The 24,658-nt window shown below is 46.5% G+C and overlaps 1 protein-coding gene across 1 annotated transcript; it reads right to left on the bottom strand.

Annotated features, from left to right (window-relative positions):
• Positions 1 to 265: 265 nt before the first annotated feature.
• Positions 266 to 24,434, bottom strand: LOC144599949 (T-cell leukemia homeobox protein 3-like). Its single transcript, XM_078411227.1, has 3 exons — positions 24,023 to 24,434; positions 21,227 to 21,464; positions 266 to 476 (listed from the first exon to the last, which is right to left on the bottom strand). Exons 1-3 carry the CDS (start codon positions 24,432 to 24,434, stop codon positions 266 to 268), a joined length of 861 nt encoding a protein of 286 aa, XP_078267353.1.
• Between the last annotated feature and the right edge of the window lie 224 nt (positions 24,435 to 24,658).

Genomic DNA, 24,658 nt, shown 5'->3' with positions numbered 1-24,658 from the left:
GAGTTTGGAGTGAATCTCTTAATGCACAGAGGCTCACTGCGACTCGCTGCACTCTGCTGCCGGCCGGGCTCGCTTCAAGGAGTGCCCTGCTTTTAATGTCTCTGGGATATATATACCCGCTGGTTCAAACTGCCGAGCACTGGGTTCAAAGCGAGCCCTCGACCCCTATCCGTTACACTCTCTCTCTCTCCAACTCATCTTTTAAAGAAACAACACAAATAAGCGCCGTGGAGAATCGTGCGCGGAGGGAACCCTCTCCCCAGTCTCACACCAAGGACGTGACAACTGGGATCTTGCTGTGCTCGTCGACCCAAGGTTGCAGGTTCTGCAGCGCGTACAACGACGAGTTGTGGAGGCAGAGCGGGTCGGGCTGAATGGAGTCGTTGAGGGACTTCTGGAAGGCGTCGTGTTGAAGCTGCAACATCAGTCTGTTGGCCTGCTGCCTCTCGGCTTCTCTCTCTTCCGCTGTCTGCCGCCTGGATGAGAAAAATACACAACAGCGCCGTTAGATCAGAGGAGAGGCCAGCCCTTCCAAACCTCGAAGATTGACACGAAATGCTGGAGTAACTCAGCGGGTCAGGCAGCATCTCTGGAGAGAAGGAATTGGCGGCGTTTCGGGCCAAGACCATTCTTCAGGGTGAGAGTCAGGGGAAAGGGAAACTAGGGATGTCGACGGTGATGTAGAGAGATATAGAACACATGAATGAAATATATGAAAACAAAAGTAACGATGACGGAGGAGGCAGGCCATTGTTAGCTGTAGGCTGGGTGAAAACGAGTTACAGACAATGAGACTCAACAAGACGACGTTGAAGCTGGTGGGACTTGAGTGGATCCCAGTCAAAGAGGGTGAAGGATTGGGACCTTAACGTTCAGTTGTTGACGGTCGCTTTGCTGCTTTGTACCAAGTAGCTGCGTTGCTCCACATTAGTCCGCGATATTTAGTAATCGCCCCAATGTAGTGCCAAGCCTCCAGCACACGGTCCTTCAATATATCATAAAGAGTCAAATGAATTCTAATGAACGGGTGTTTGTGGTTGTGAGGGGGGGACGGGGGGACAGTCGGGTTGGTGTACTCCTGATCTAAGTGAATCTACCGCCCTCTCCCCCTGCCTTGGTGAACATCGTGCTCCGAGACCAACTCATGACATCGTCTGCCCTCCCACCCTTTGCCGCCCGCTCGCTCCACAACCCCTTCTCATCCGCTCATTAGCGCCACGCAATAGACATTTGAGTTTAGTTTAGTTAAGAGATACAGCGCTAAAGGTACAGGCCCTTCGGCCCACTGAGTCCGCACCAGCGACCCCCGCACATTAACACCAGCCTACGCACACTAGGGACAATTCACACTTATACCAAACCAATTAACCGACAAACCTGCACGTCTTTGGAGTGTCGGAGGAAACCGAAAATGTCTGTTTCTAAAACCCACGCAGGTCACGGGGAGAAGGTACAGACAGCATCCGTAGTCGGGATCGAACCCGGGTCTCTGGCGCTGAAAGCGCTGTAAGGCAGCAACTCTGCCGCCGTGCATTGAAAGACATTGAACATATTCTAATCTCATCTCCTTCCAAATACACCTCGGATCAGTGGATCGCGGCATCCAGCTTTTAGTGGGCTGCACTTCCGTCATTGTGGTGGAATTCATTGCCACAGAAGGCTGTGGAGGCCGTCAATGGACATTTTTAAGGCGGAGATTGACAGATTATTTATTAGTATGGGTGTCAGTGGTTCATAAGATCATGTCATAAGTGATCGGCGTAGAATCAGGCCACTCGGCCCATCAAGTCTACGCCATTCAATCATGGCTGATCTATCTCTCCCTCCTAACCCCATTCTCCTGCCTTCTCCCCATAACCCCTGACACTTATACTAATCAGGAACCTATCTATCTCTGCCTTAAAACTGTCCACTGACTTGACCTACACAGCCTTCCGTGATTAGGGGGCGAAGACAGAAGAATGGGATTAGGAGGGAGAGATAGATCAGCCATGATTGAATGGCAGAGTAGACTCGATGGGCCGAATGGCCTCATTCTCCTCCTAGAACTTATGACATGAATTTATGGTGGCGCTCCGCGCTCGGGTGGCGCACAGAGGCGCGGGTTCGCCGTTCCTGACAGAGTGAAATAGGGCGAACATCGTTCAAATGAGATGTCAATACAACAGCTGTGGACATCCATTGTCGGGGCCTGGTCAACGTTATCCGTGCCCGCAGTAAAACCGCGTGTGTTTTGTACCGAAAATAGCAATGCGCCGCCAACGGAGACGTGTCAGGTAGTGACAAATCCTACACTCAGTTGTATTACACCTACAGCTCGCAGTGTCCTAATAATAATTCAGAGTTAGCCACGCCGCGGGCACCTTTACTTTACCACCATCAATACTCTCGATGCACAGTTTGTTGCCGTGACCATCAGTGTCCGCTGTCTCCTCACAATCTCGTTTATTTTCTCCGGATTCAAATATTTGTTCCGCTTTCCTGAAACAAGAATAGTTTGTCCGCGACTCAACCCTGCAGTCAGCAAGACCAATCCTTGGCTGCTGACGTTCATTGTTCAACTTAAACCCTTCCCTCGTCCTCGCATTGGACATTTATCACGCTGTCTGATGGAGGGTCCCGACCCGAAACATCGTCGACCCATGTCCTCCAGAGGAGGTTTTCTTCGGGTGCTCCGGTCTGTCGGTCAATTGTGTTGGTAAAATTGTAAATTGTTCCTGGTGTGTGTTGTAGGATGGTGTTAGTGTATCGCTGGTCGGCGCGGACTCGGTGCACTCTATCTCTAATAACAAGGATGCTGCCTGACCCGCTGAGTTCTTCCAGCACTTTGCCGTTCCCCATTCAGCACAACGACTGGCCAACTCGGCCGGCGCTATCTATCTCAGCAACCTCTCGGGAATATAATTTAATTGAATTCCTAAACGGAGCAAAATCTCCCGTTCAATTCATACCCGCGTCTTCCCCAAACAGTTTTTAAAAAAACACTCTCCAGCGACGTGGTGTAAAATATTGTCATCTTCTTCGACTGATTCACATTCATGAAACAAGCGCCAAAGACCGACCTCCTTCCCAAAACACAAACCTCAAAGCAGGAAATTGCCAGCAATGTAACGTTTATTGGCCAACAATAGCGACTCGGGCAGATGAGCAAAATCACGAGGGAGTCGGGTACCTGTAAAATGAAACGACCGTCCAAGTCCATCCCAGGCTTGGAACGTGACAGGTGACACACTGCCTGGAGTCCGCTTCTGATAAAGCGGTGGCAGGCACAAAATACTGGAGTAACCAAGCGGGACAGGCAACATCTCTGGAGCGAAGGAATAGGTGACGTTTCGAATCGAGACCCTTCGTCAGACCAGCGGTGAATGGGGTAGAGTTGTCCTCAAGTAAAGGAAAGCGCAGCGGTAGAGTTGCCGGCGCTGTCTGCACGGAGTTTGTACGTTCTCCCCGTGACCTGCGTGGGTTTTTTTCCCCGTGTGCTCCGGTTTCCTCCCACACTCCAAAAGCCGCACAGGTTAAAATGGCTTGGTATAAATGTAAATTGTCCCTAGTGTGTGCAGGGTAGTGTTAACGTGCGGGGATCGTTGGTCGGTGCGGATTCGGTGGGCCGAATGGCATGTTTCGCGCTGTATCACTAAGCTAAACTAATCAAGCCATAAGGAGCCAACATTTCTTTGGAAATGAATGGTGAACTACTGTGTCGCTCCTTCCTCCCCAAGATGGATGCACTGCCCATGCATGTCCTGATTCAGTGCAATGTCTGTAATCGGACCATGACGATTAAGCGACTTGGGCGACAATGTCCGGTCACTTTAACAAGGAAAAAGGCTTACAGGGAAAGGAGATGGGGTGGCGTTGATATCAAGGATGCTATCTATCAGAATTATGATGAGTTGTCGTATAAAAGCAGTGGACAGTGATATAGAATCGATCTGATTTGAGTTGAGATCGTGCACAGCAAGGGAAGGAAAGCAAAGGTGAGAGTAGGTTTACTACAAACCTACTGACTCCCATAGGTATCTTGACTACACGTCTTCCCACCCTGCCTCCTGTAAAGACTCTATCCCCAACTCCCAATTCCTATGACTACACTGCATCTGCGCCCAGGATGAGGTTTTCCATTCCAGGGCATCGGAGATGTCCTCATTCTTTAGGAAACGGGGGTTCCCCTCTTCCATTATAGATGAGGCTCTCACTAGGGTCTCCTCGATATTCCGCAGCTCCGCTCTTGCTCCCCCTCCCCCCATTCATAACAAAGACAGAGTCCCCCTTGTCCTCACCTTCCACCCCATCAGCCGTCACATACAGCATATAATCCTCCAACTTTTTTGCCACCTCCAACAGTATCCCACTACTGGCCACATCTTCCCATCTCCACCGCTTTCTGCTTTCTGCAGAGACCATTCCCTCCGTAACTCCCTGGTCCACTCATACCTTCCCACCCAAACCACCCTCTCTCCAGGTACTTTCCCCTACAACCGCAGGAGATGCAACACCTGTCCCTTTACCTCCCCCCTTGACTACATCCAAGGAGCCAAACAGTCTTTCCAGGTGAGGCAGAGGTTCACTTGCACCTCCTCCAACATCATCTACTGTATCCGTTGTTCCAGGTGTCATCTTCTCTACATCGGCGAGACCAAGCGCAGGCTCAGCGATTGTTTCGCTGAACACCTCCGCTCAGTCTGTCTCAACCAACCTGATCTCCTGGTGGCTCAGCACTACAACTCCCCCTCCCATTCCCAATCTGACATTTCTGTCCAGGGCCTCCTCCATTGTCAGAGTGAGGCCTAGCGCAAATTGGAGGAACAGCACCTCATATTTCGCTTGGGTGGTTTACACCCCAGCGGTATGAACATTGACTTCTCTAACTTCAGATAGCCCTTGCTTTCTCTCTCCATCCCCTCCCCCTTCCCAGTTCTCCCACTAGTCTTACTGTCTCTGACTACATTCTATATTTGTCCCACCCCCTTCCCTGACATCAGTCTGAAGAAGGGTCTCGACCCGAAACGCCACCCATTCCTTCTCTCCAGAGATGCTGCCTGACCCGCTGAGTTACTTCAGCATTTTGTGTCTACCTTCGATTTAAACCAGCATCTGCAGTTCTTTCCTACACATTTTGATCGGACTTTACTGCCTTTACCTTGCATGAAACGTTATCCCCTTATCATGTATCTATACACTACAAATGGCTCAATTGTAATCATGTATTGTCCTTCCGCTGACTGTATAGCACATAACGAAAGCTTTTCACTGTACCTCGATACACGTGACAATAAACTAAACTGAAACTAAATAAGGACAATTATAACAGCATTATCTAAGGTGCACTGGGGAAATAAGCAAAGACGGCTCAGTAGACACGTAGCATACATTAAAACTGCACTAAGACAGTAGGATTCCATGAGAAAGAAGCACAAACTGAGCCTGGCAAAGAAGGTCAAGGATAATATTACATTCAACATTCGGGCATACACATTAACAAGAACTGATGGTAGACCAGGAGACTGGTTAATTTTGTTGGGAGAAACTGCAGTCTGAAGAAGGGTCTCGACCCAAAACGCCACCCCTTCCTTCTCTCCAGCACTGCCCCGCTGAGTTACTCCAGCACTTTGGGTGTATGACTGGTTAATTTTTTTCATAGCAAACAAATATAAAGTTCCTAAGAAGGGAGAAAACTGATTTTGAGAGAAAACGTGCCTAATATCAAAGCAAGCATCCACGGTTTCTGTGGATATAGAAACAGAAAGAAGGCAGCCAAGGTAGGTTTGGAATATGTGGAGAACCTTGCTGGTGCCTTAGTGGGCAGCACGGTGGTGCAGCGGTAGGGTTGCTGCCTTGTAGCGCTAGAGACACGGCTTCGATCGCGACAGAGTTTGTGCGTTCTCCCCGTGTCCGCGAGGGTTTTCTCCAAGATCTTCGGTTTCCTCCCACACTCCAAAGATATCATTGTAAATTGTCCCTAGTGTGTGTAGGATAGTGTTAATGTGCGGGCATCGCTGGTCGGCGTGGACTCGATGGGCCGAAGGGCCTGCTTCCCTGCTGTATCTCTAAACTAACACAGGAACCAAAGCCACGGCAGATTGTAATACTTCAAAAACATATCCATTCATTATAGAGTATATTAGGTCATCGTCAGGACGTTATAAGGCAATGGGTTCCGTATCCTTCTTACTGACAAAAGATAGAGGAGGCAGGGGTGGAGTTGGAGTGTGTGTTGACAGAGTGAAGAAGCTCTCCAACTGATTCAGTTGACCCCCCCCTCCCCTAAACTCTTCCTCGACCTTTCGCCAATTCACTTTGAAATGCTACCAGTGAATCTGCTTTTCTGGACAGTGACCTGGGGATCACAATGACCCGTGAAGCAAAACTTCCTCATATCAATAGACAATAGGTGCAGGAGGAGGCCATTCGGCTCTTTGAGCCAGCACCGCCATTCAATGTGATCATGGCTGATCATTCTCAATCAGTACCCCGTTCCTGCCTTCTCCCCATACCCCCTGACTCCGCTATCCTTAAGAGCTCTATCCAGCTCTCTTGAATGCATTCAGAGAATTGGCCTCCACTGCCTTCTGAGGCAGAGAATTCCACAGATTTACAACTCTCTGACTGAAAAAGTTTTTCCTCATCTCAGTTCTAAATGGCCTACTCCTTATTCTTAAACTGTGGCCCCTTGTTCTGGACTCCCCCAACATTGGGAACATGTTTCCTGCCTCTAACATGTCCAACTCCTTAATAATCTTATACGTTTCGATAAGATCTCTTCTCATCCTTCTAAATTCCAGAATCGCCTCTGCTTCTTTCACCGTCATCTTAAATCTGCGCTGCTCTGTTACTGAGAACCAGTTTCCTTCACTCTATTAAAACCATACATTATTATGAACACCTTTAAAGAAATCTCATCTCGATCCTCTCTGTGGTAAAGGAAGCAAATCAATCTGGATAACGGAGGGCTTTCAAACCGGCATCCCCGAGACCACTGTAGGCTTGCTGGAGTGTGTACCCCCAGGAACCGAAAGTAGTAACTGAACGTAGTATACCGACATGAGAATGGTTGAGAGCTTCAAGTTCCTAGGGCAAATATGACCAACATTCTGTCTTGGACCAGCCACATTGAAGGCCAAAAAACCCAGCAATGCCTGTATTTCCTCCTAGGACTAAGGAAATTCAGCGTCCTTTCATCCAGTATTACCAACCTCTAGAGATGCACCATATAAGCGTTATGCAGGAATACTTCAGTTTGGTTTGGGGACAGCTCCGTCCAAGACTGCAAGGAATTGCAGAGAGTTGTGTCCAGTCCAACACTCAAACCAAACTCCCCACTCCATCAACGCACCATGCCACTTCTGGAATGCAGCCGACATCTCCTTTCCCACCCAGGTCATCCCCTCACCTCCCCATCAGGTAGAAGGCACAAAGGATGGACAGCATGTAATACCAGACCCAGGAAGAGTTTCTCCCCCTCTGTTATCAAGCTTGTGAATAGTTCAGCCATAAGCTAGGGTGTAGCTGCAATCTCCCAACCTACATCATTGTGGATTTTGGCCGCCTTCTCTTGGACTGTACCAATCCACTGCTGAACACTATAATCTGCAACTGCTATCTTTCTCTTTGCTCTACCCATTGAATTTCTGGATGGTCTGATTGTGTTTATGTGTAACATTATCTAGTTGAATTAGATAGCTTGCAAACAAAAGCTTTTCACTGTACCAAATAAACCAATAACCATTACCATTTAATCAAGATTCAGAACTCAAGGCCGGCACAGTGGCATTACGGTAGAGTTGCTGCCTTACAGCGCTTGCAGTGGCAGAGACCCTGGATCGATCCCGACTATGGGTGCTGTCTGTATGGAATTTATACGTTCTCCCCATGACCGCGTGGGATATTTGGTTTCCTTCTGAGATATTTGGTTTCCTTCCACACTGCAAAGACGTTCAGGTTTGTAGGTTAAGTGGCTTTGTATAAGTGTAAATTGGAGCTAGTGTGTGTAGGGTAGTGTTAATGTGCGGGGATCACTGGTCGGTGCGGACTCGATGGGCCGAAGGGCCTGTTTCCGTGCTGTATCTCTAAACTAAACTAAATTAAACTAAACTAACAAACACCTTGTTTTCACATTCTAGGACTAAAGTCAAACATCCTCAATAATTTAAAACAAGATTGTCAAAATTCTTCAATTTCTGGAAATGTACATATATACACACCCATAGGTCTCTTTTCCTGCATACCTTATAAAATCGTGCCATCTGGTTTATATTGCTTCTCCTCATTTTCCTGCTTAAATATATTGCTTCCCATTTTCCTGCATTCATGTTTATTGCCCATTTTACCAGCTAGAGTCTACTGTTTCTATCATCCCCATTATTTGGCACTTTCTTTCATACAACTGCAAATGCTGTAAGTATGCCCGGTATACTCAAACATGTTTGTATCATACATAAATATGTATCAGGAATAGTAGATGTCCCAATAACAACTCCCCAGAACAGCATTATTTACTTTAGTCCAAAACATCTGATCAAAACTAATCTCTGCTTCTCCCCTTGACCATTTTTTATGAATGTTCCCACTGGATCTTTGAGCGCATGATCGTTAATTTTACAAATAAACCTGTCATGTGCTGCTTCACCACATTTGATTTTAAACCCATATTCATATCAATAACTGCATCCCCATCAACCCTATCCAATATGTCATCAAAACATAAATGGAATTAAATTGAAGGATGTGCATAAAAAGAAAGATCTATAGGGTATATACATATTGTCACCAAATTTATTAGCCCAAACTTTTCCTCAATTATTGTCTCTTCCATTTTTCACATCACTGACGTTGGGATGGCAGTTGCTCCATTTATTCCTCTCATTATTAATTTAGCAAACACCATGCCCACCATCCTATATCCTGACACTGTTCCAATATCCAAAGAGGATTTGCAAGATTGAAACATGAGCCTCCTCAATGCCCACTCTTAGTTCACTCACTAATCATCTGGATGGTGTGTCCACTGCTTGGAGAACAGGTATTTCTTTATTGTACCCTCTATAATTATGCCTCCGCCTTTGCATTCTCTCCAGTCTAGTGAAAACAGGTAGCATATTCTAAAGGTACCTGGACCATGCCTCCTGTCTCTTTCAGGACATTTATTTGGATTACTTTTGGCCCCAGCCTTGCTCCAACTAGACATTTACACTGAAGATAGGCACAAAAAGCTGGAGTAACCCAACGGGTCAGACAGCATCTCTGGAGAAAAGGAATAGGTGACGTTTTGGGTTGAGACCCTTCTTCAGACTGAGAGTCAGGGGAAAGGACTGGCTGATTACACTGGATTTGCACTGGCTGCAAATCTATTTTGATAGGCCCTCCTCTCCAACCCACCTCACCCCTTTCTACATTTTATAGTTCCTTTCCACTTTCCATATTCAGTTTATTTCCTTCCTGTGTAGATTCACTCTAATTACTATGAGATATTTTTGTCTAATTTGGACTTCTATTTCTTCAGTCATTTGGGAAGCTCGAGATTTGGATCTTTCTTTCCATCTCCATGGGAATGTGTTCAAACCAGTCACACAAGTACATCAGAAAATGGGAGCTGGAGTAGGCCATTAGACCTTTCAAGTATTTCAATTATCTGCATTGGCCTCAAATGTTCTCCTGTGCCATTTCTCCATGTCCCTTTATTTACCCACTCTAATAATCCAGCTTCCACCACCGACTAGGGCATAATTCCAAAGATTCACCACCCTATCGGAGAAGAAACTTCGGTATTTTTGTTTAGTTTAGTTTAGTTTAGAGATACATCGCGGAAACAGGCCCTTTGGCGCACCGAGTCCGCGCCGACCCGCGATCCCTGCTCACTAACACTATCCTACACGTGCTAGGGACAATTTACAATGATACCAAGCCAATTAATCTACAAACCTGTATGTCTTTGGAGTGTGGGATGAAACTGAGATCCCGGGGGAAACCCACACAGGTCATGGGGAGAACGTACAAACTCTGTGCAGATAAGCACCTGTGGTCAGGATCGAACCTGGGTCTCTGGAGCTGTAAGGCAGCAACTCTACCACTGCGCCACTGTGCAGTTTTAAATGACCAGCCCCTTATTGTGTTTGAATGTCTCCTTATTCAAGATTTTTCCCATCCGTGAAAATATCCGAACATCTACTTGTCAAGGGTCCTTAGGATCTTATATTTTGAAGACAGGGTCACCCCTCATTCTCCTAAACTCCAGGGACTACAATGAATGTGCCACAGGGATCAGTGATGTGTACACTGTTGTTAATTGGATATATTTAGGATTTGGATGTGAATGTACTGTAGATGGCATGATTAATAAGTTTGTGGATTACACCAAAATTAGTGGTATACTGGTCAGTGAAACAGTCTGAAGAAGGATGTCGACCCAAAACGTCACTTATCCAAGTTCTCCAGAGATGCAGCCTGACCTGCTGAGTTACTTCAATACTTGGTGTCCTTTAGTGATATAAGCTATCCAGGGTTACAATGGGATCTTGATCATTTGGGTCAAGGGCCAAGGATTGGCAGATGGAGTTTAATTCAGATAAATATGATGTGCTGCTCTGGAAGAGTGGGACCTAGGGGTGCAGATACACAGTTCCATGAAACTGGTGACACAGTAACCAGGGTGGTGAGGAAGGTGATTGGCACACTTCCCTTGATCGGGTGGCTGCAGAGTACTGAGTTAGGACACCATGTTACAGCTGTTAAATATATTGGTAACACCACATTTAGAGTACAGTGTTATAGGAAGGAAACTGAAGGGTCCCAAACTGATGTCGCCAATCCATGTTCTCTTGAGATGCTGCCTGACCGGCCGATTTACTCCAGTCATAGAGTAAAATAGTACGGAAACAGGCCATTTGGGCCAACCTGCCCACTCAGATGCGCCATCTACACTAGACCCACCTCCCTGCGTTTGGTCCATATCCTTCTAAACCTTTCCTATCCATGTACCTGTCCAAATATCTTTTAAGTGTTGGAATAGTAATTGCCTCAACTACCTCCTCTGGCAGCTCATTCCAGACACCCACCACCTTCTGTGTGAAAAAGTTGCCTGTTAGCTTCCTATTAAATTGTCCCCTCTCACTTGAAACCTACGCCCTCCAGTTCTTGATTCCCTTGCTCTGGGTAAAATACTCTGTGCATTGTGTCTTTTTTAGGGTGCAAAAATAATTTATGAGGATGTTACCAGGATTGGAGGGTTTGAGTGATGAGGAGAGGCTGAATAAGCAATGTCTTTTACCCTGGAAGATGGGAGGATAAGGCTTTAGAGGTTTACAAAATCATAAAGTGCATGCAAAAGACACATAGCCACAATATTTTTCTCAGGGAAAAGGAGTTTAAAATTTAGATGGCATATAGTAGGTTTAAGGTGAAAGGAAAACGATTTTTAAAGGAACCTGAGGCGTAACATTGAGCATAGAGGGTGATATGTATTTGAAACACGCTGACATAAGAAGTAGCAGAGGTGGGGATAAGCACAACATGTAAAACATGTTTGGATGGGTACATGGATAAGAAAGTTTTGCAAGGATATGGGCCAGATACAAGCAAATGGGACTCGATCAATTAGGCAAGGAAGACACAAAATGCTGAAGTAACTCAGCCGGACAGGCAGCACCTCTGGAGAGAAGGAATGGGTGACGTTTCGGGTCGAGACCCTTCTTCAGACTGATGTCAGGGGAGTGGATGTAGTCAGAGACAGTAAGACTAGTGGGAGAACTTGGAAGGGGGAGGGGATGGAGAGAGAGGGAAAGCAAGGGCTATTTGAAGTAAGAGAAGTCAATGTTCATACCGTTGGGGTGTAAGCTACCCAGACAAAGTATGAGGTGCTCTTCTTTGGTTGCAACGTGGTTGGCGTGAACCATCAATTGCCTATTTTCCGTGTGTATAACTCTATGAATACAGGCACAAATTATTTGATCTCTTCATGGTACGATAACTATCTCTTCCCAGGAATTATCCCAGTGAATCTCTTTTCTAGTGCCTCCACTGTTACTATATAATATTTCTGTGCAACGGGACCTAAACTGCCTATTCCAGGTGAGGGCCCAACAAAACATCCCATACATATGCAACCTCTTTGCTCCTTATCTTCAAACTCCAATCCCTTTGCAACAAAGGCCAAAGTGGTGTTTCGGCCCTTCGGCCCAACTTGCCCACACTAACCAACATGTCCCAGCGACACTAGTCCTACCTGCCCGCGCTTGGCCTGTATCCCTCCAAACCTGTCCTATCCATGTACCTGACTAACTGTCTAACAGCCTCAACTACCTCCTCTGGCAGCTCGTTCCACACACCCACCACCCTTTGTATGAAAAAGTTACTCATCATATTCTTATTAAATCTTTTCCCCTTCACCTTGAACCTATGCTCTTTTGTCCTCGATTCCACCCACTCTGTGAGACTCTGTGCATCTACCTGATCTATTCCTCACATGAGTGCCTTTACATGAGTGCCAATCCCATCTTAGACTGCATTCCATTTCTCCAATTGATCGCTGTTATTTATGAACTTATCACTGCTCATTTCATAAGATCATATATGATAGGAACAGATTTAGGCCATTCAGCCCATCAAGTCTACTATGCCAATTCAATCATGGCTGATCTATCTCTCCCTCCTAACCCCATTCTCATGCCTTCTCCCCATAACCTCTGACACCTGTACTAATCATGAATCTATCTATCTCTGCCTTAAATATATCCACTCACTTTGCCTCCACAGCCTTCTGTGCCAAATAATTCCACATATTCACCACCCTCTGATTAAAGAAATTCCTCATCTCCTTCCTAAAAGAACGTCCTTTAATTCTGAGGCTATGACCTCTAGTCCTAGACTCTCCCATTAGTGGAAACATCCTTCTCTGGCACTCTATCCAAGCCTTTCACTATTCTGTACGTTTAAATGAGGCCCCCCCCCCCCTCATTCTTCTAAACTCCAGCGAGTACAGGCCCAGTGCCATCAAATGCAGGGGGTGCTGGCTCAAAGGGCCAAATGGCCTCCTGCTGCACCTATTTTCTATGTTTTTAAATGCTCGTCTCAACTTAGAGCCTTGCTCTTTCTCTCCACTACTCACCCCCTTGGCATATGATGGTAAACCCTCTCTCAGAGCATGTGTCATCTTTCCAGGAGTACATTAGCCTCTGTTCCACTGAAGTGGAACCCACACATTTTGAGTGGGTCTCCTTTCCCCTAAAGGGATGGATCATGAGGTTTTAGCAAAGAAATTTCTCAGGATCAAATGCAAGAGGGTCTTGCAGGATCAGAAGAGGTGATGGAACTCTGAATTCCCCACCTTTCGTAATGATTTCTCCAGCCAAACAAAGATTTGCTTCATCCAACCTTTCCTTTACTCATTAGCCACTGAGATTAATTCAGAAATTTCTGCAACTGAGGTCCAATTTAAAACCTAAAGCTCTGACTGCAGAAACTCAACCCATTCCTTTCCCTGGTTTCCACGTGGGCAAAATCCTCATCGCCTTTCCAGAATTAGGCCATTCGGCCCATCAACCCTACTCCACCGTTCAATCGTGACTAATCTGTCTCTCCTAACCCCATTCTCCTGCCTTCTCCTCATAACCCCTGACCTAATACTAATCAAGAATATATCTATCTCTGCTTTAAAAATATTCATTGACTTGGCCTCCCCAGCCTTTGGTGGCAATGAATTCCACAAATTTACCACCCTGTGACTAAATTCCTCCTCACCTCCTTCCTAAAGGAATGTCCTTTAATTCTGAGGATATGACCTGTGGTCCTAGACTCTCCTATTAGTGGAAACATCCTCTCCACATCCACTCTATCTGGGCAGCAGGAATGGGACACTCCACGTCACTGGTGGAATTATTGCACACCTAAACCCCAACCTATCTGATGTCCACTGGCTACTGCAAGTCTTCTCCTTTCTGAATTTACCCATGGAGTCATTTGGCCGATGGTGGGGATATTCTCTACAATGCCATCCCCATGGCGATGTAAGCCTAAATGGCGTTCTAGTGGTTGTCAGTATCTGTGGTCGAGCGGGACAAGGGTAGGTTGGTGGGGGGTTCTTTGGTGAAAGAGTGGACATGGGGAAGAGATGGAAGGTCAGTGGTTGGAGTGTACGTGGGAGGAAAGGACTGATCAGGAACATGTGGGGAAGGTGGTGGGGGGAGGACATGCATGGTTAATAATGAGAATGGGTGAGTAACATATAGACCCACCCACCCACCCTTTGTGGAGGGCCTACTTTATGATTATTGTAAAGTGGGGCTAGATAGGGTGTGGAATTCATTGGTAATAGAGTTCAGATGTGAGAGAATGTAAAAGGTCAGTACTCAGGGTAAAGTGGGGAAGAGGGTGATCAATAATTTGGGACAGAGAATAAAGGGTTGCTAATCATACGGTCATAAGTGATAGGAGCAGAATTAGGCCATTCGGCCCATCAAGTCAACTCCGCCATCCAATCATAGCTGATCTATCTCTCCCTCCTAACCCCATTCTCCTGCCTTCTCCCCATAACCCCTGACACCCGTACAAATCAAGAATCAAGAATCTATCTATCTCTGCCGTAAAAATATTAATTGACTTGGCCTCCACAGCCTTCTGTGGCATAGAATTCCAGAATTAAGTGGAGTGAGGAAGACAGCTGAAGAGTCAGTACTTGGCATGAAGGTGTTGGGAGCTGATGCAAGTTCAGTAATTGGACTGGGCTGTGGACAGGGGTATTAAATCAGTAATGTAGGCATGGGGGCAATAGTGGGCCAGCATTATTTGTGGGGAGAATTGTGAGTCAGTAAAGAGGTGGGAGCTCAGTGCCCTTGGAGTGTGTGTGTGTGTGTGTGTGTGGGGGGGGGGGGGGGGGTGAGTAACTGGGTTGTAATGTGGGCTCTCCCATCCCAACGCATGTGTCATAGAGTCAGAGAGTGATACAGTGTGGAAACAGGCCCTTCGGCCCAACTCGCCCACACCTGCCAACAATGTCCCAGCTACACTAGTCCCACTTGCCTGCACTTGGTCCACATTCCTCCAAGCCTGTCCTATCCATGTACCTGTCTAACTGTTTCTTAAATGATGGGATCGTCCCAGGCTCAACTACCTCCTCTGGCAGCTTGTTCCATACACCCACCACCCTTTGTATGAAAAAATTACCCCCCCCCCTCCCGGATTCCTATTCAATCATTTCCCCTTCACCTTGAACCTATGTCCTCTGGTCCTCGATTCCCCTACTCTGGGCAAAAGATTCTGTGCATCTACCCGATCTATTTCTCTCATGATCTTATACAGCTCTACAACATCGCCCCTTATCCTCCAGCGCTCCATAGAATGGAGACCCAGTCTATTCAACCTCTCCCTATAGCTCAGACACTCTAGTCCTGGCAACATCCTCGGAATATGTGTAATGTGGTACGGTATTAAAGAGCCGAGGCCGGATGGTAAATACCAAGAAAACAAGGAGGTGTTCTGTGCGTAGGATGATCTGTGCATGGGTCCTTCCGATGATTAATAGTACAGGTAGTATCTCGGTCCTTACATGACGAACGTACGCTGATTCCTTGCACAAGCAGGGATATATTCGCGTACAGATTCCGGGGAATTTGCGGACACTGGACCTGGATGGTGCATCGACTATGACTTGGAATATTTCCTTACCACTGACTCAATGATTCGCCGTCTCACCCCTGAACTTGAGCCTCCAGATATCATCAGTGGTAGATGTTAGAGACAGTGAAGTCTCGCTTGGCACTCCGCTCCCCTCCTGTCTCTCCACTCTCTCATTTGTTAAGTATCCGCCTCGTCGTTTAACATTAAACAGCGAACGCTGGCGCGTCTAAAAGGCCAGGCAGCGCCCGGGGAGGGAAACACTGCGGGTCAGGCAGCATCTCTGGAGAAAAGACCCTTCTTCAGACGTCACCTATTCCTTTTCTCCAGAGATGCTGCCTGACCCGCTGAGTGACTCCAGCTTTTTGTGTCTATCTTCGGTTTAAACCAGCATCTGCAGTTCCTTCCCACACAGACGATTACTGTTCCCACTTCTGAATCAAGTCGTCGACGTGAAGCTTTGAGCCTGTTTCTCTCCCCACTGATGCTGCCTGATATGCTGAGTGTTTCCTGCGCTCTCTGGTTATGGCTCGAGTTTCCACCATCTACCGTGTTTTGCTTGAGAGATTAGCTTAAATTGTTCCCATTACCACATCACAAATCTATTGTTCATGTTAGATTTAAGAAGCGGCTGCAAAAAAAGTCATGGGTGTTTTGATGCTGGGCGAATAAACTGTAAACGAAACGACGTTTGAAGAGATTGAAACGGAATGGTCCAAGCTCTCGACGTCGCCTGTGTGGAGTGAAGAGACGGGACGCAGCGACCGACCGACCCACACGCTCTGCACACTGCAAGAAAATAACTGCAGATGCTGGAACAGATCGAAGGTATTTATCTACAAAATGCTGAAGTAACTCAGCAGGTCAGGCAGCATCTCAGGAGAGAAGGAATGGGTGACGTTTCGGGTCGAGACCCTTCTTCAGATATCCGATGTTAATTTGGAAGGGGAACGAGTCGAGCAAGTCACCACTTCCCGAAATATGTGCTTGCTGCAATTGACATGTATTTTTAAAAAATGACTTTAAAATATGAGAAACTCGTAGTTTCAAGGCAACGCACAGAACATTTAAAAATGTACACGATAAATACAGATGCAAATATATGCGTTTGTAATGGTACAAATATCAATAATACTGTTTGTGCAGGAAGGAACTGCAGATGCTGGTTTACACCGAAGATAGACACAAAATGCCGGGGTAACTCGGCGGGACAGGCAGCATCTCTGGAGAGAAGGAACGGGAGACATTTCGGGCCGAGCCCCTTCTTCAGACCTGACGCACACGCACACACACCCATTCCTTCTCTCCAGAGATGCCACCTGTCCCGCTGAGGTACTCCATCATTTTGTGTTAATCTTCAATTATACTGTTTAACGTCGATAGGAGTCTAATATATGAAAGTATATTTAATCCTGCATGGGAGAGACAGGACGGTTCATCACGGAATCATTGAAAGGTACACCATTCACCTGGCCCTTCGGCCCATCGAGTCCACACCGACCATCATTACCATTCACACTAGTGCTATGTTATCCCACTTTCTCATCCACCCGCTAAACACTCAAGGCCAATTAATCTACAAACCCGCGCGTATTTGGAATGTGGGAGGAAAGCGGAGCACCCGGAGAACACCCGCGCAGTCACAGGGAGAATGCACATAGTGGAGGAAATACACGCGAGATAACTAACGTGCAAGCTCCACACAGACAGACCCGAGGTCAGGATCGAACCCGGGTCTCTGCAGCTGCGCCACCGTGCCGCCCTTATCTTTCCTTGGGATAAGTACAGCGGGTGTGCAGTGTGAAATAAATAACAGGCTTTTACACACAACTATGTAGCTGGTTGAGTTATAATCTATTGAAAGGTGACTTTATTTACAGTTTATTCAATCAGCATCAAACTGGTTGATGGTTCTTTCCTGCTCATTGAGAGGCGCGCACACACACATAAAGAGACACACGCACATACACAAATACACACACATAGACACACACACACACACGACACACACACATAGACACACACACGACACACACACACATAGACCCCCCCCCCACACACACACACACACACACGCACACATAGACACACACACACACACATACGAATAGACGCAGACAAACAGACAAACAACAATACAAAGGCGCACACACGGCAAACAACTACACACCAGCTAAACACCAACTACACACCAACTAAAACTCAGACGGGATTTAAGTCACATTTTCCCTACACATTTTCACACACATCTATACTCTCATATACGCAGGCGAAAGTTTCTCTAATTCTTCAGCATAAAAAAACACCACCCGCTCATTCTAATACTCACATTAACAAGCACTCTCCCAGATTTACATTCTAACACACCCACGAACAAACGCATCCCTGAGTTCTCCCCCCTTGTGGAAAGACAGACTTTCTCCATGTGCTGATCCCAACATTCACTCTCACAGTTTAAAATACACAATGTCGCCCGTCTGTCTGTCCCTCTGTGTGTGTGTGTGTGTGTGTGTGTGTGTGTGTGTGTGAGTGTGTGTGTGTGTGTGTGTGTGTGTGTGTGTGTGTGTGTGTGTGTGTGTGTGTGTGTGTGTGTTTCAGTCTGTCCCTCCCTCTCTCGTGTACACACACACACACCATACAGGCTCACACACACGCATCTACTTACACTCACATACGAACATATTCTCACACGCAGTTTCTCACACAAAATAATCTGGCACAAAATAACGTATTCACGCAAGCTCACTGACGCGTGCCCCATGCGGATACGCTCTCTCAATGACCCACCCTTACACCCACACACTCTTCCGCACGCCCACACAAATATTTCATTGAAAACTCCACTGTAACCGGTTTATTCTAAAATAATAAATCGCGGATGTAAGTAATATGTGGTATTTTCACGGCAGAGCGGTTCAAATCTTTAGTTCTGATTTAGTGCAATGCGCCAAAATCTTCATCATTCATTTCACTGGAGGCGACTGTGCCAGACAGCAAAAAAAACAAATGTGCACTTTGTTGCCATTCATCCTTGAAGTTTGCCTTGCCCTTCAGATTTATAACTATGGGACACACGGAGAAATAAACACGATCCTTTTTATCACAGTCCGCTGTTTGGCGGCAGGAAGCGCAGTCAGTTTCGATAACAGATTGTCCAATAACACTGTTGCTGCTGTTTGCTGCTGTTATTACAAATGCTATCATCTTGTCCAGAATCTATTACACTTGACAGAGAGCTGTAAACAGGTCAGTCCCCACTAACGAGCCATTAATGTCATCCCTGCATGCATAAATACCTTCTTTATGTTAAAGGAGCATCCTTTTTCTCAATAAACAAAATCCTGGCAAGACAAAACAAAACAGTTTGCGCATCTCAATTAGGGCCGGTTTAAGTCTATGCGCTATTGGCGCCTTTCCTGTTCTGATATTGTTTGATTGCTTTGTTTTATTATTTAATCAATAACATTTACACCAAAATAATGAGCCAGATATATTCAGAAGAAAAATATTGCAAACAGAATTTTGGTAATTAAATTGAGGTTTAAGTTTTGGAGTTTTAAATTAATTTAAATTAATGTTTCCATCATCTGTTTAATTTATGTAACTCTTTCCCTTAATTGCACGCCCCTCCCCTCCCCTCCCCCCCCCCCTCCCCTGCGCTGGTGTTTACAGATTTACAGGATTGTCCAGCCTATTTTATTTTGTCATTCTTATTCTAGTTTACCAGCAGAAAGTAATTGTCTCGCCATCAAAGAGGTGTTATTACTGGTGGGAAAGTTAATTAAAACAGCCCTACGGTACAAAGCCAGATTTTACAGACAGGCGAGTCTTATTTAATTATTAAATAAAATGAAAATTACAAACATAAAAAACCCGCTGCTGCAAAAAAAAAGCATGGCGCAGCTGCAGTTAGTTATCTTAGACATCAATCCGACCCGAAAATGTTATTAAATAGGACGCCCATGTCGATCAGTCCATCAGGATCATTCTCTACACTGCCCACCCCTCCAAACACGAAACAGGTGTAAAACTTTGATTCAGATCCGTCACCGCTTGAAAGATGGTCGCCAGGTAGTAGATCATTTCAAACAGTTTCTCGTTCTATTACAGAGTTGAACTTGGAATTATATTTCGCAACGAACTTCATTAAACATGCCTTGCCTGGTTAGAAACATATTTAATTGTATTATGTCACATCGATTTGACCAAATGAATTCACCCCAATCGTACTTGATGGGCAATAAGAGCTCGTCACGTAAAGCTCAATCTGGTAGTGTACCTTGACCGGCTCGCTACACTGCGACAGATTACAATTAATGTTGGAATCCATTGGACTGAAGATCACTGGTCCCAGTTCAGTTCCTTGGATTATGATTTAAAAAAAATATATTCAGGTTTCTCCCTCTTCATTGCCACAGAAAAATTAAATCCGATGAAATCTCTCACCCTGTCACGCCCAATGTTTCTGAGTCTATCTACTCCATCCTCACTCCCCCGTATTTTCCACCGTTACTCTTCTTTGCTGTATTCCTTGCTCAATTCGTTGTGTTTTAATTTCACTCCCGTGTATTTTATATTAACGGTTCTCCTCTCCCTGCTCACTCCTTGTTTTAAATAATGTGTTTTCTCGCATCATCATTTCTATTTTAATATTGGTCTCTCTCTCTCCCCGCCATTCACCGTATTTCAGAATGTATTGTTCCCCGTCTTTCCCCCGTACGTGACAGATTTAAAATGTCAGTCCCTCTTGGGGTCGAATGTTTCACTCCCATCAATGGTGGAATTATCAATTTCACACGCTCACTACTTTTTGAATCTAATTTCCATTCCCGCCGCTTCCAACTGCAGCGAATTCACTCGAGTTTTCTTCCAAACCTTCCATCACCTGCTGCTCGTCGAAATAGAATTGTACCACGTTCCTCAACACACACACATACACATAGACACAGACACACACACACATGTGCATACCGACACACACATACACACACACACACACGTGCACACCGACACACACACACATAGACACAGACACATACACATACACACACACACATGTGCATACCGACACACACACACACACACACATACACACACACACCGACACACACACAAACACACCGACCCACACACGCATACCGTCACACACATACACACACAGACACAAACACTCACACACACACACACACACGCATACACACACCATTTTACTTCTATCCATTGTCCCCCTCTAAACAAATACAGGGGGCGGGGGGGGGGGGGGGGGGTGGGAGATTAAAGTCACTGCCTTCAATTGCTGTCACAATCTGTGTCCCCACAACTCCTGTCAGTCCGTGAGCGGAGCCAGAATCGGGATGGACTCAAATGTTGGCAACTTTGACCCGCTTGAGTTCGTACCTCCGTCAAACCCACATATTCCATCTCTGTCACATCTTTAACCCCCGCGCTGTTGTTTCCCCTCTAGGCCATCGCTTCTTTTAGTTTTTTGTCACCCAGTCATCAATCCGACCCCTTCCCAGCGTGCTTGTTTAACTCTGCCTGTCTCTCCCTTCCATACCTGCCCCGCTCCGTCTACCGGACTGCCCCCACTATGCCCACCATGAACCCGGTTGCAGTGGCTCACCTCCATTTAGTTCTCCTGTTCTGGAACCAGGTTTTGACTTGAGCGTCCGTCATTTTGAGGGATTTTGCGAGCGCCGCTCTCTCCGCCGACGCCAGGTACTTCTGTCGGTGAAACCTCTTCTCCAGTTCGCATATCTGAATGCGGGTGAAGGAGGTGCGCGGTTTCTTTCGCTTCGGGGGGGTCCGGTTCTGGTAGGGGTGACCGATCCGCCGGGTTACCGTGAAGGGCGTCAAGGCAGCTGCCAAATGGAAACAAAAAGACATATAAGTGATCTGCCACAAACTAGCCCGCCGAAACCAGGCGTCAGATTCAGATAATTGTCGTATACAATAGGGTGCAATGAAATCCCTTGTTCACATGAAGCTCACATAGTAAAATGTATATATAGTCATGAAAAAAGACTGCAATAAATACAGCAACGGGTACACAAAGAGCAAAATAATGCAAGATTGGAGTTCAAAAGTTCGCATCAGTTAACTCTTCCGTCCTCTATAGGGTTTAGGGCTTTATATCCATAACTGAGGAAGAAACTTTAACCGCACTCAATAAATGCACATACACAGAAACCCAAATACAGATCCAGTCACGCACCCAGACACACCCAGCAGCACAGGTTTATAAACAAGTCTTCCCAAACTGACCAATCAATCCAAGCTTGTGGCATTGATATTCGAACCTATCAAACTACTCCGATATTTTTTTAACTGGGTATTTACAAACTTTCTTGCAATACTTTGGATATCATTTTATATTCAACAGGGCAGGGTGGAGCCGGTGAAAGATGAACTGACTTTGAGCTCTCGCTACATCGTTTCGTCGAGGCCGCTGCTTACTTCATTTCACGTAACTGAACGCCACAATGTTGGCTCATTGATTTAATTCTTTGGTTTTTGATTCTTTGACCCTCTACAATGCCGGTTTAATTGCAGCTCACGGTGATAACTTGTTGTCCGGTTAGTATTTAGTTGAGGTCGGAATACCGCGGCTGCATAGAACGAGAGAGGGGGAAAGAGAGAGAGAGAGAGAGAGAGAGAGCGAGAGAGAGGGAGAGATAGAGAGAGCGAGAGAGCGAAGAGGGAGGGAATGAGAGAGTGAGAGAGATGGAGAGAGAGAGAGAGCGAAGAGGATTTGCGGTGTGTGTTAACTGTCCACCTGTTAAACGTCACACAAAACTGAAAGGAAATTGATAAAACTAATGAACTGAAACTAAAATGCGTCTCGTCCTGTCTGGGCCCTGGAGTGGCTGAGGTGGGAGCTACCCTATCAAGGCCGGGTTGTGTTGTTTCTGGGCGGCGCCTGATCTTTGCGTCCTGGGTCTCTGAATGGTGACCCGGTCTCTTTGGGCCAAGACCTTTTCTTTCGCTGAAATCTCTTCTCCTCTGGGCTGGGCCTGATCTTTCGGAGCCGCGAACTGCTTTTTCTGAATTAGAAACTATTCTCTCTAGACCTTGGACTTGCTCGCTGGGTTGGGATCTGTTCCCTTTGAGACGGGAGCAGAAAATAAAACTGCTGGCGAGACGCATCAGGTCGAACAGCATCAGGGGTTGGTCGACGTGAACTCTGCTAAATTCTTCCAGCAGTTTGCCTTCTGTTGCAGATTGCAGCATCTGCAGTCTAGTGCTTCTGGGACGGGATCTGGTCGCTGGGACCGGGGTTGCTCTGCCCAGGCCCGGCCTGTTCAGTTTGAGTAGGAATGAACTGCAGATACCTGTTAAGAAATGGAGATTTTTACTCTAGCTTTTCGTGTCTATCTTTGGTTCAGTTTGAGAGCGGAGGTGTTTATTCTGAATGTTTGTCAGGTGTCACTGCAACGCGGTCTTTTTAACGTATTGTTTTATTTTAATCTAAGCCAGTCAGACAGATACCAGACTAAACTATTCTTAAAATAGACACAAAATGTTGCAGTAACTCAGCATCTCTGGAGAGAAGGAATGGAGACGATGCCTGTCCCGCTGAGTTACTCCAGCATTTGTGTCTATCTTCGGTGTAAACAAGCATCTGCAGTTCCTTCCTCAATTATTCGTTCATTGTCACATTCGTTCTGGGGGAGGGAATGAATGTTTTAGCGTGAGAGTGAGGGGGGGGTATAAGTTTTCTGCGGTCAATTTCCCTGCGATCTCCGTGTGAGTGGCCGGACACTTCATGAAATCAAGTTTAACACATTACCCGGCAGCCACTCGCTGTCCCAAAACAATATTATGATTTACTTCTTTAAAAATTCGATTTATTTGCTGAGTCCACCAATTCTGTTCCCAATTCTCGATCTCTTTCATCGCAATCTGCACACGCAACGAAAGCCAACCCACGGCAAAAGACAAGTTCGTTACAAGACAAGTTCATGACAAGTGGTATTGACATGAAAAGAGTTGGGGAAAAAACCCACCAACTTCAAAACAAGCCCATAGTGTTTACAAAGTTTACCCAATTGTTTAGACTGTTGGTTGATGCTAAATACAATCACATGTTACCAACATCACAGTCTTCTCCTCTGTTGTGAGGACAGCTTCGGGCGGCAGTGTACAACTTACAGCTTAAACGGAGGGCTGGTTTGTAGGTAGACACAAAATGCTGGAGTAACTCAGCGGGACAGGCAGCATTTCTGGATAGAAGGAATGGGAGGCGTTTCAGGTCGAGACCATTCATCAGAGATGCTTTGCTGCCTGCCCCGCTGAGTTACTCCAGCATTTTGTGTCTTATCTTCGGTGTAAACCAGCACATGCAGTTCCTCCCTACACTGTTGGTTTGCAGGTATTGGAGGCCCGCCGCATTTCTCCCACTTCCAAAGCGCTCGCCTACCTGTTAGCCTGTCCTTAGCAAACCTCCTGCTGCTCTCCATCCAGGGGAAGTTGAGGCCGCTCAGGCCCGCGACGCTGCCGATGCTGGCCATATTAGACATTGCGGCCTGCGGGATGGGCCGGTGCGCCGGCACTCTGATCACACCGGCAGAAGCCAGGCCGTTAACGTTCATACTCAGGTTAACACTGTAAGATCCGGACAGACTGTCCTCGTACGTAGCTCCCATGGCCGGATAGGAAGGGGCGAGGGTGGGGTAGGCGCCGCTGGCTGGATTGGCCAAGTAGCCAGCCTCTGATACCCTGGCGCTGGTCTGCAGGCAGCTCTCCTGGTCGGAGCCGCTGAGGATCTGATCGATACCGAAACTGATGGGTTCGTGTTGAGGCTGGGTCTGAGTGTTTCCCGACTGATCCATTGTCCCGCCCTCAAGACAGCAAGATGTAGCCCCCCAAAAAATAACCTTTCAGGAGAAGCGCCTCGCCACCGCCGCCGATCCACAAAGCATGCTTGTGGCGGGACTGTGAGAGGGTTGGTGCGAGCAGGTGAGCTTGGAGAGGGAGCTGGAAGAGGGAACGTTCATCACTCTAGGGCGCTTCCGACTACATGCCCTGAGCTCTTCCTTCACGCTCACCGCCCCTC

This window comes from Rhinoraja longicauda, chromosome 14, assembly GCF_053455715.1.
Source record: "Rhinoraja longicauda isolate Sanriku21f chromosome 14, sRhiLon1.1, whole genome shotgun sequence".
Classification (NCBI taxonomy): domain Eukaryota; kingdom Metazoa; phylum Chordata; class Chondrichthyes; order Rajiformes; family Arhynchobatidae; genus Rhinoraja; species Rhinoraja longicauda.
The sequence above is the reverse complement of the archived record's forward strand: the minus strand, read 5'-3'. Positions and strand labels throughout refer to the sequence as shown.

Excerpts from the sequence above, each read along its gene's own strand:
- LOC144599949 (XM_078411227.1), bottom strand. The coding sequence starts at position 24,434 with ATGGATCAGTCGGGAAACACTCAGACCCAGCCTCAACACGAACCCATC. Across the intron at positions 21,465-24,022 it reads TGCTAAGGACAGGCTAACAG|CTGCCTTGACGCCCTTCACG; the intron begins GTAGGCGAGCGC and ends TCCATTTGGCAG. Across the intron at positions 477-21,226 it reads AACAGGAGAACTAAATGGAG|GCGGCAGACAGCGGAAGAGA; the intron begins GTGAGCCACTGC and ends TTTCTCATCCAG.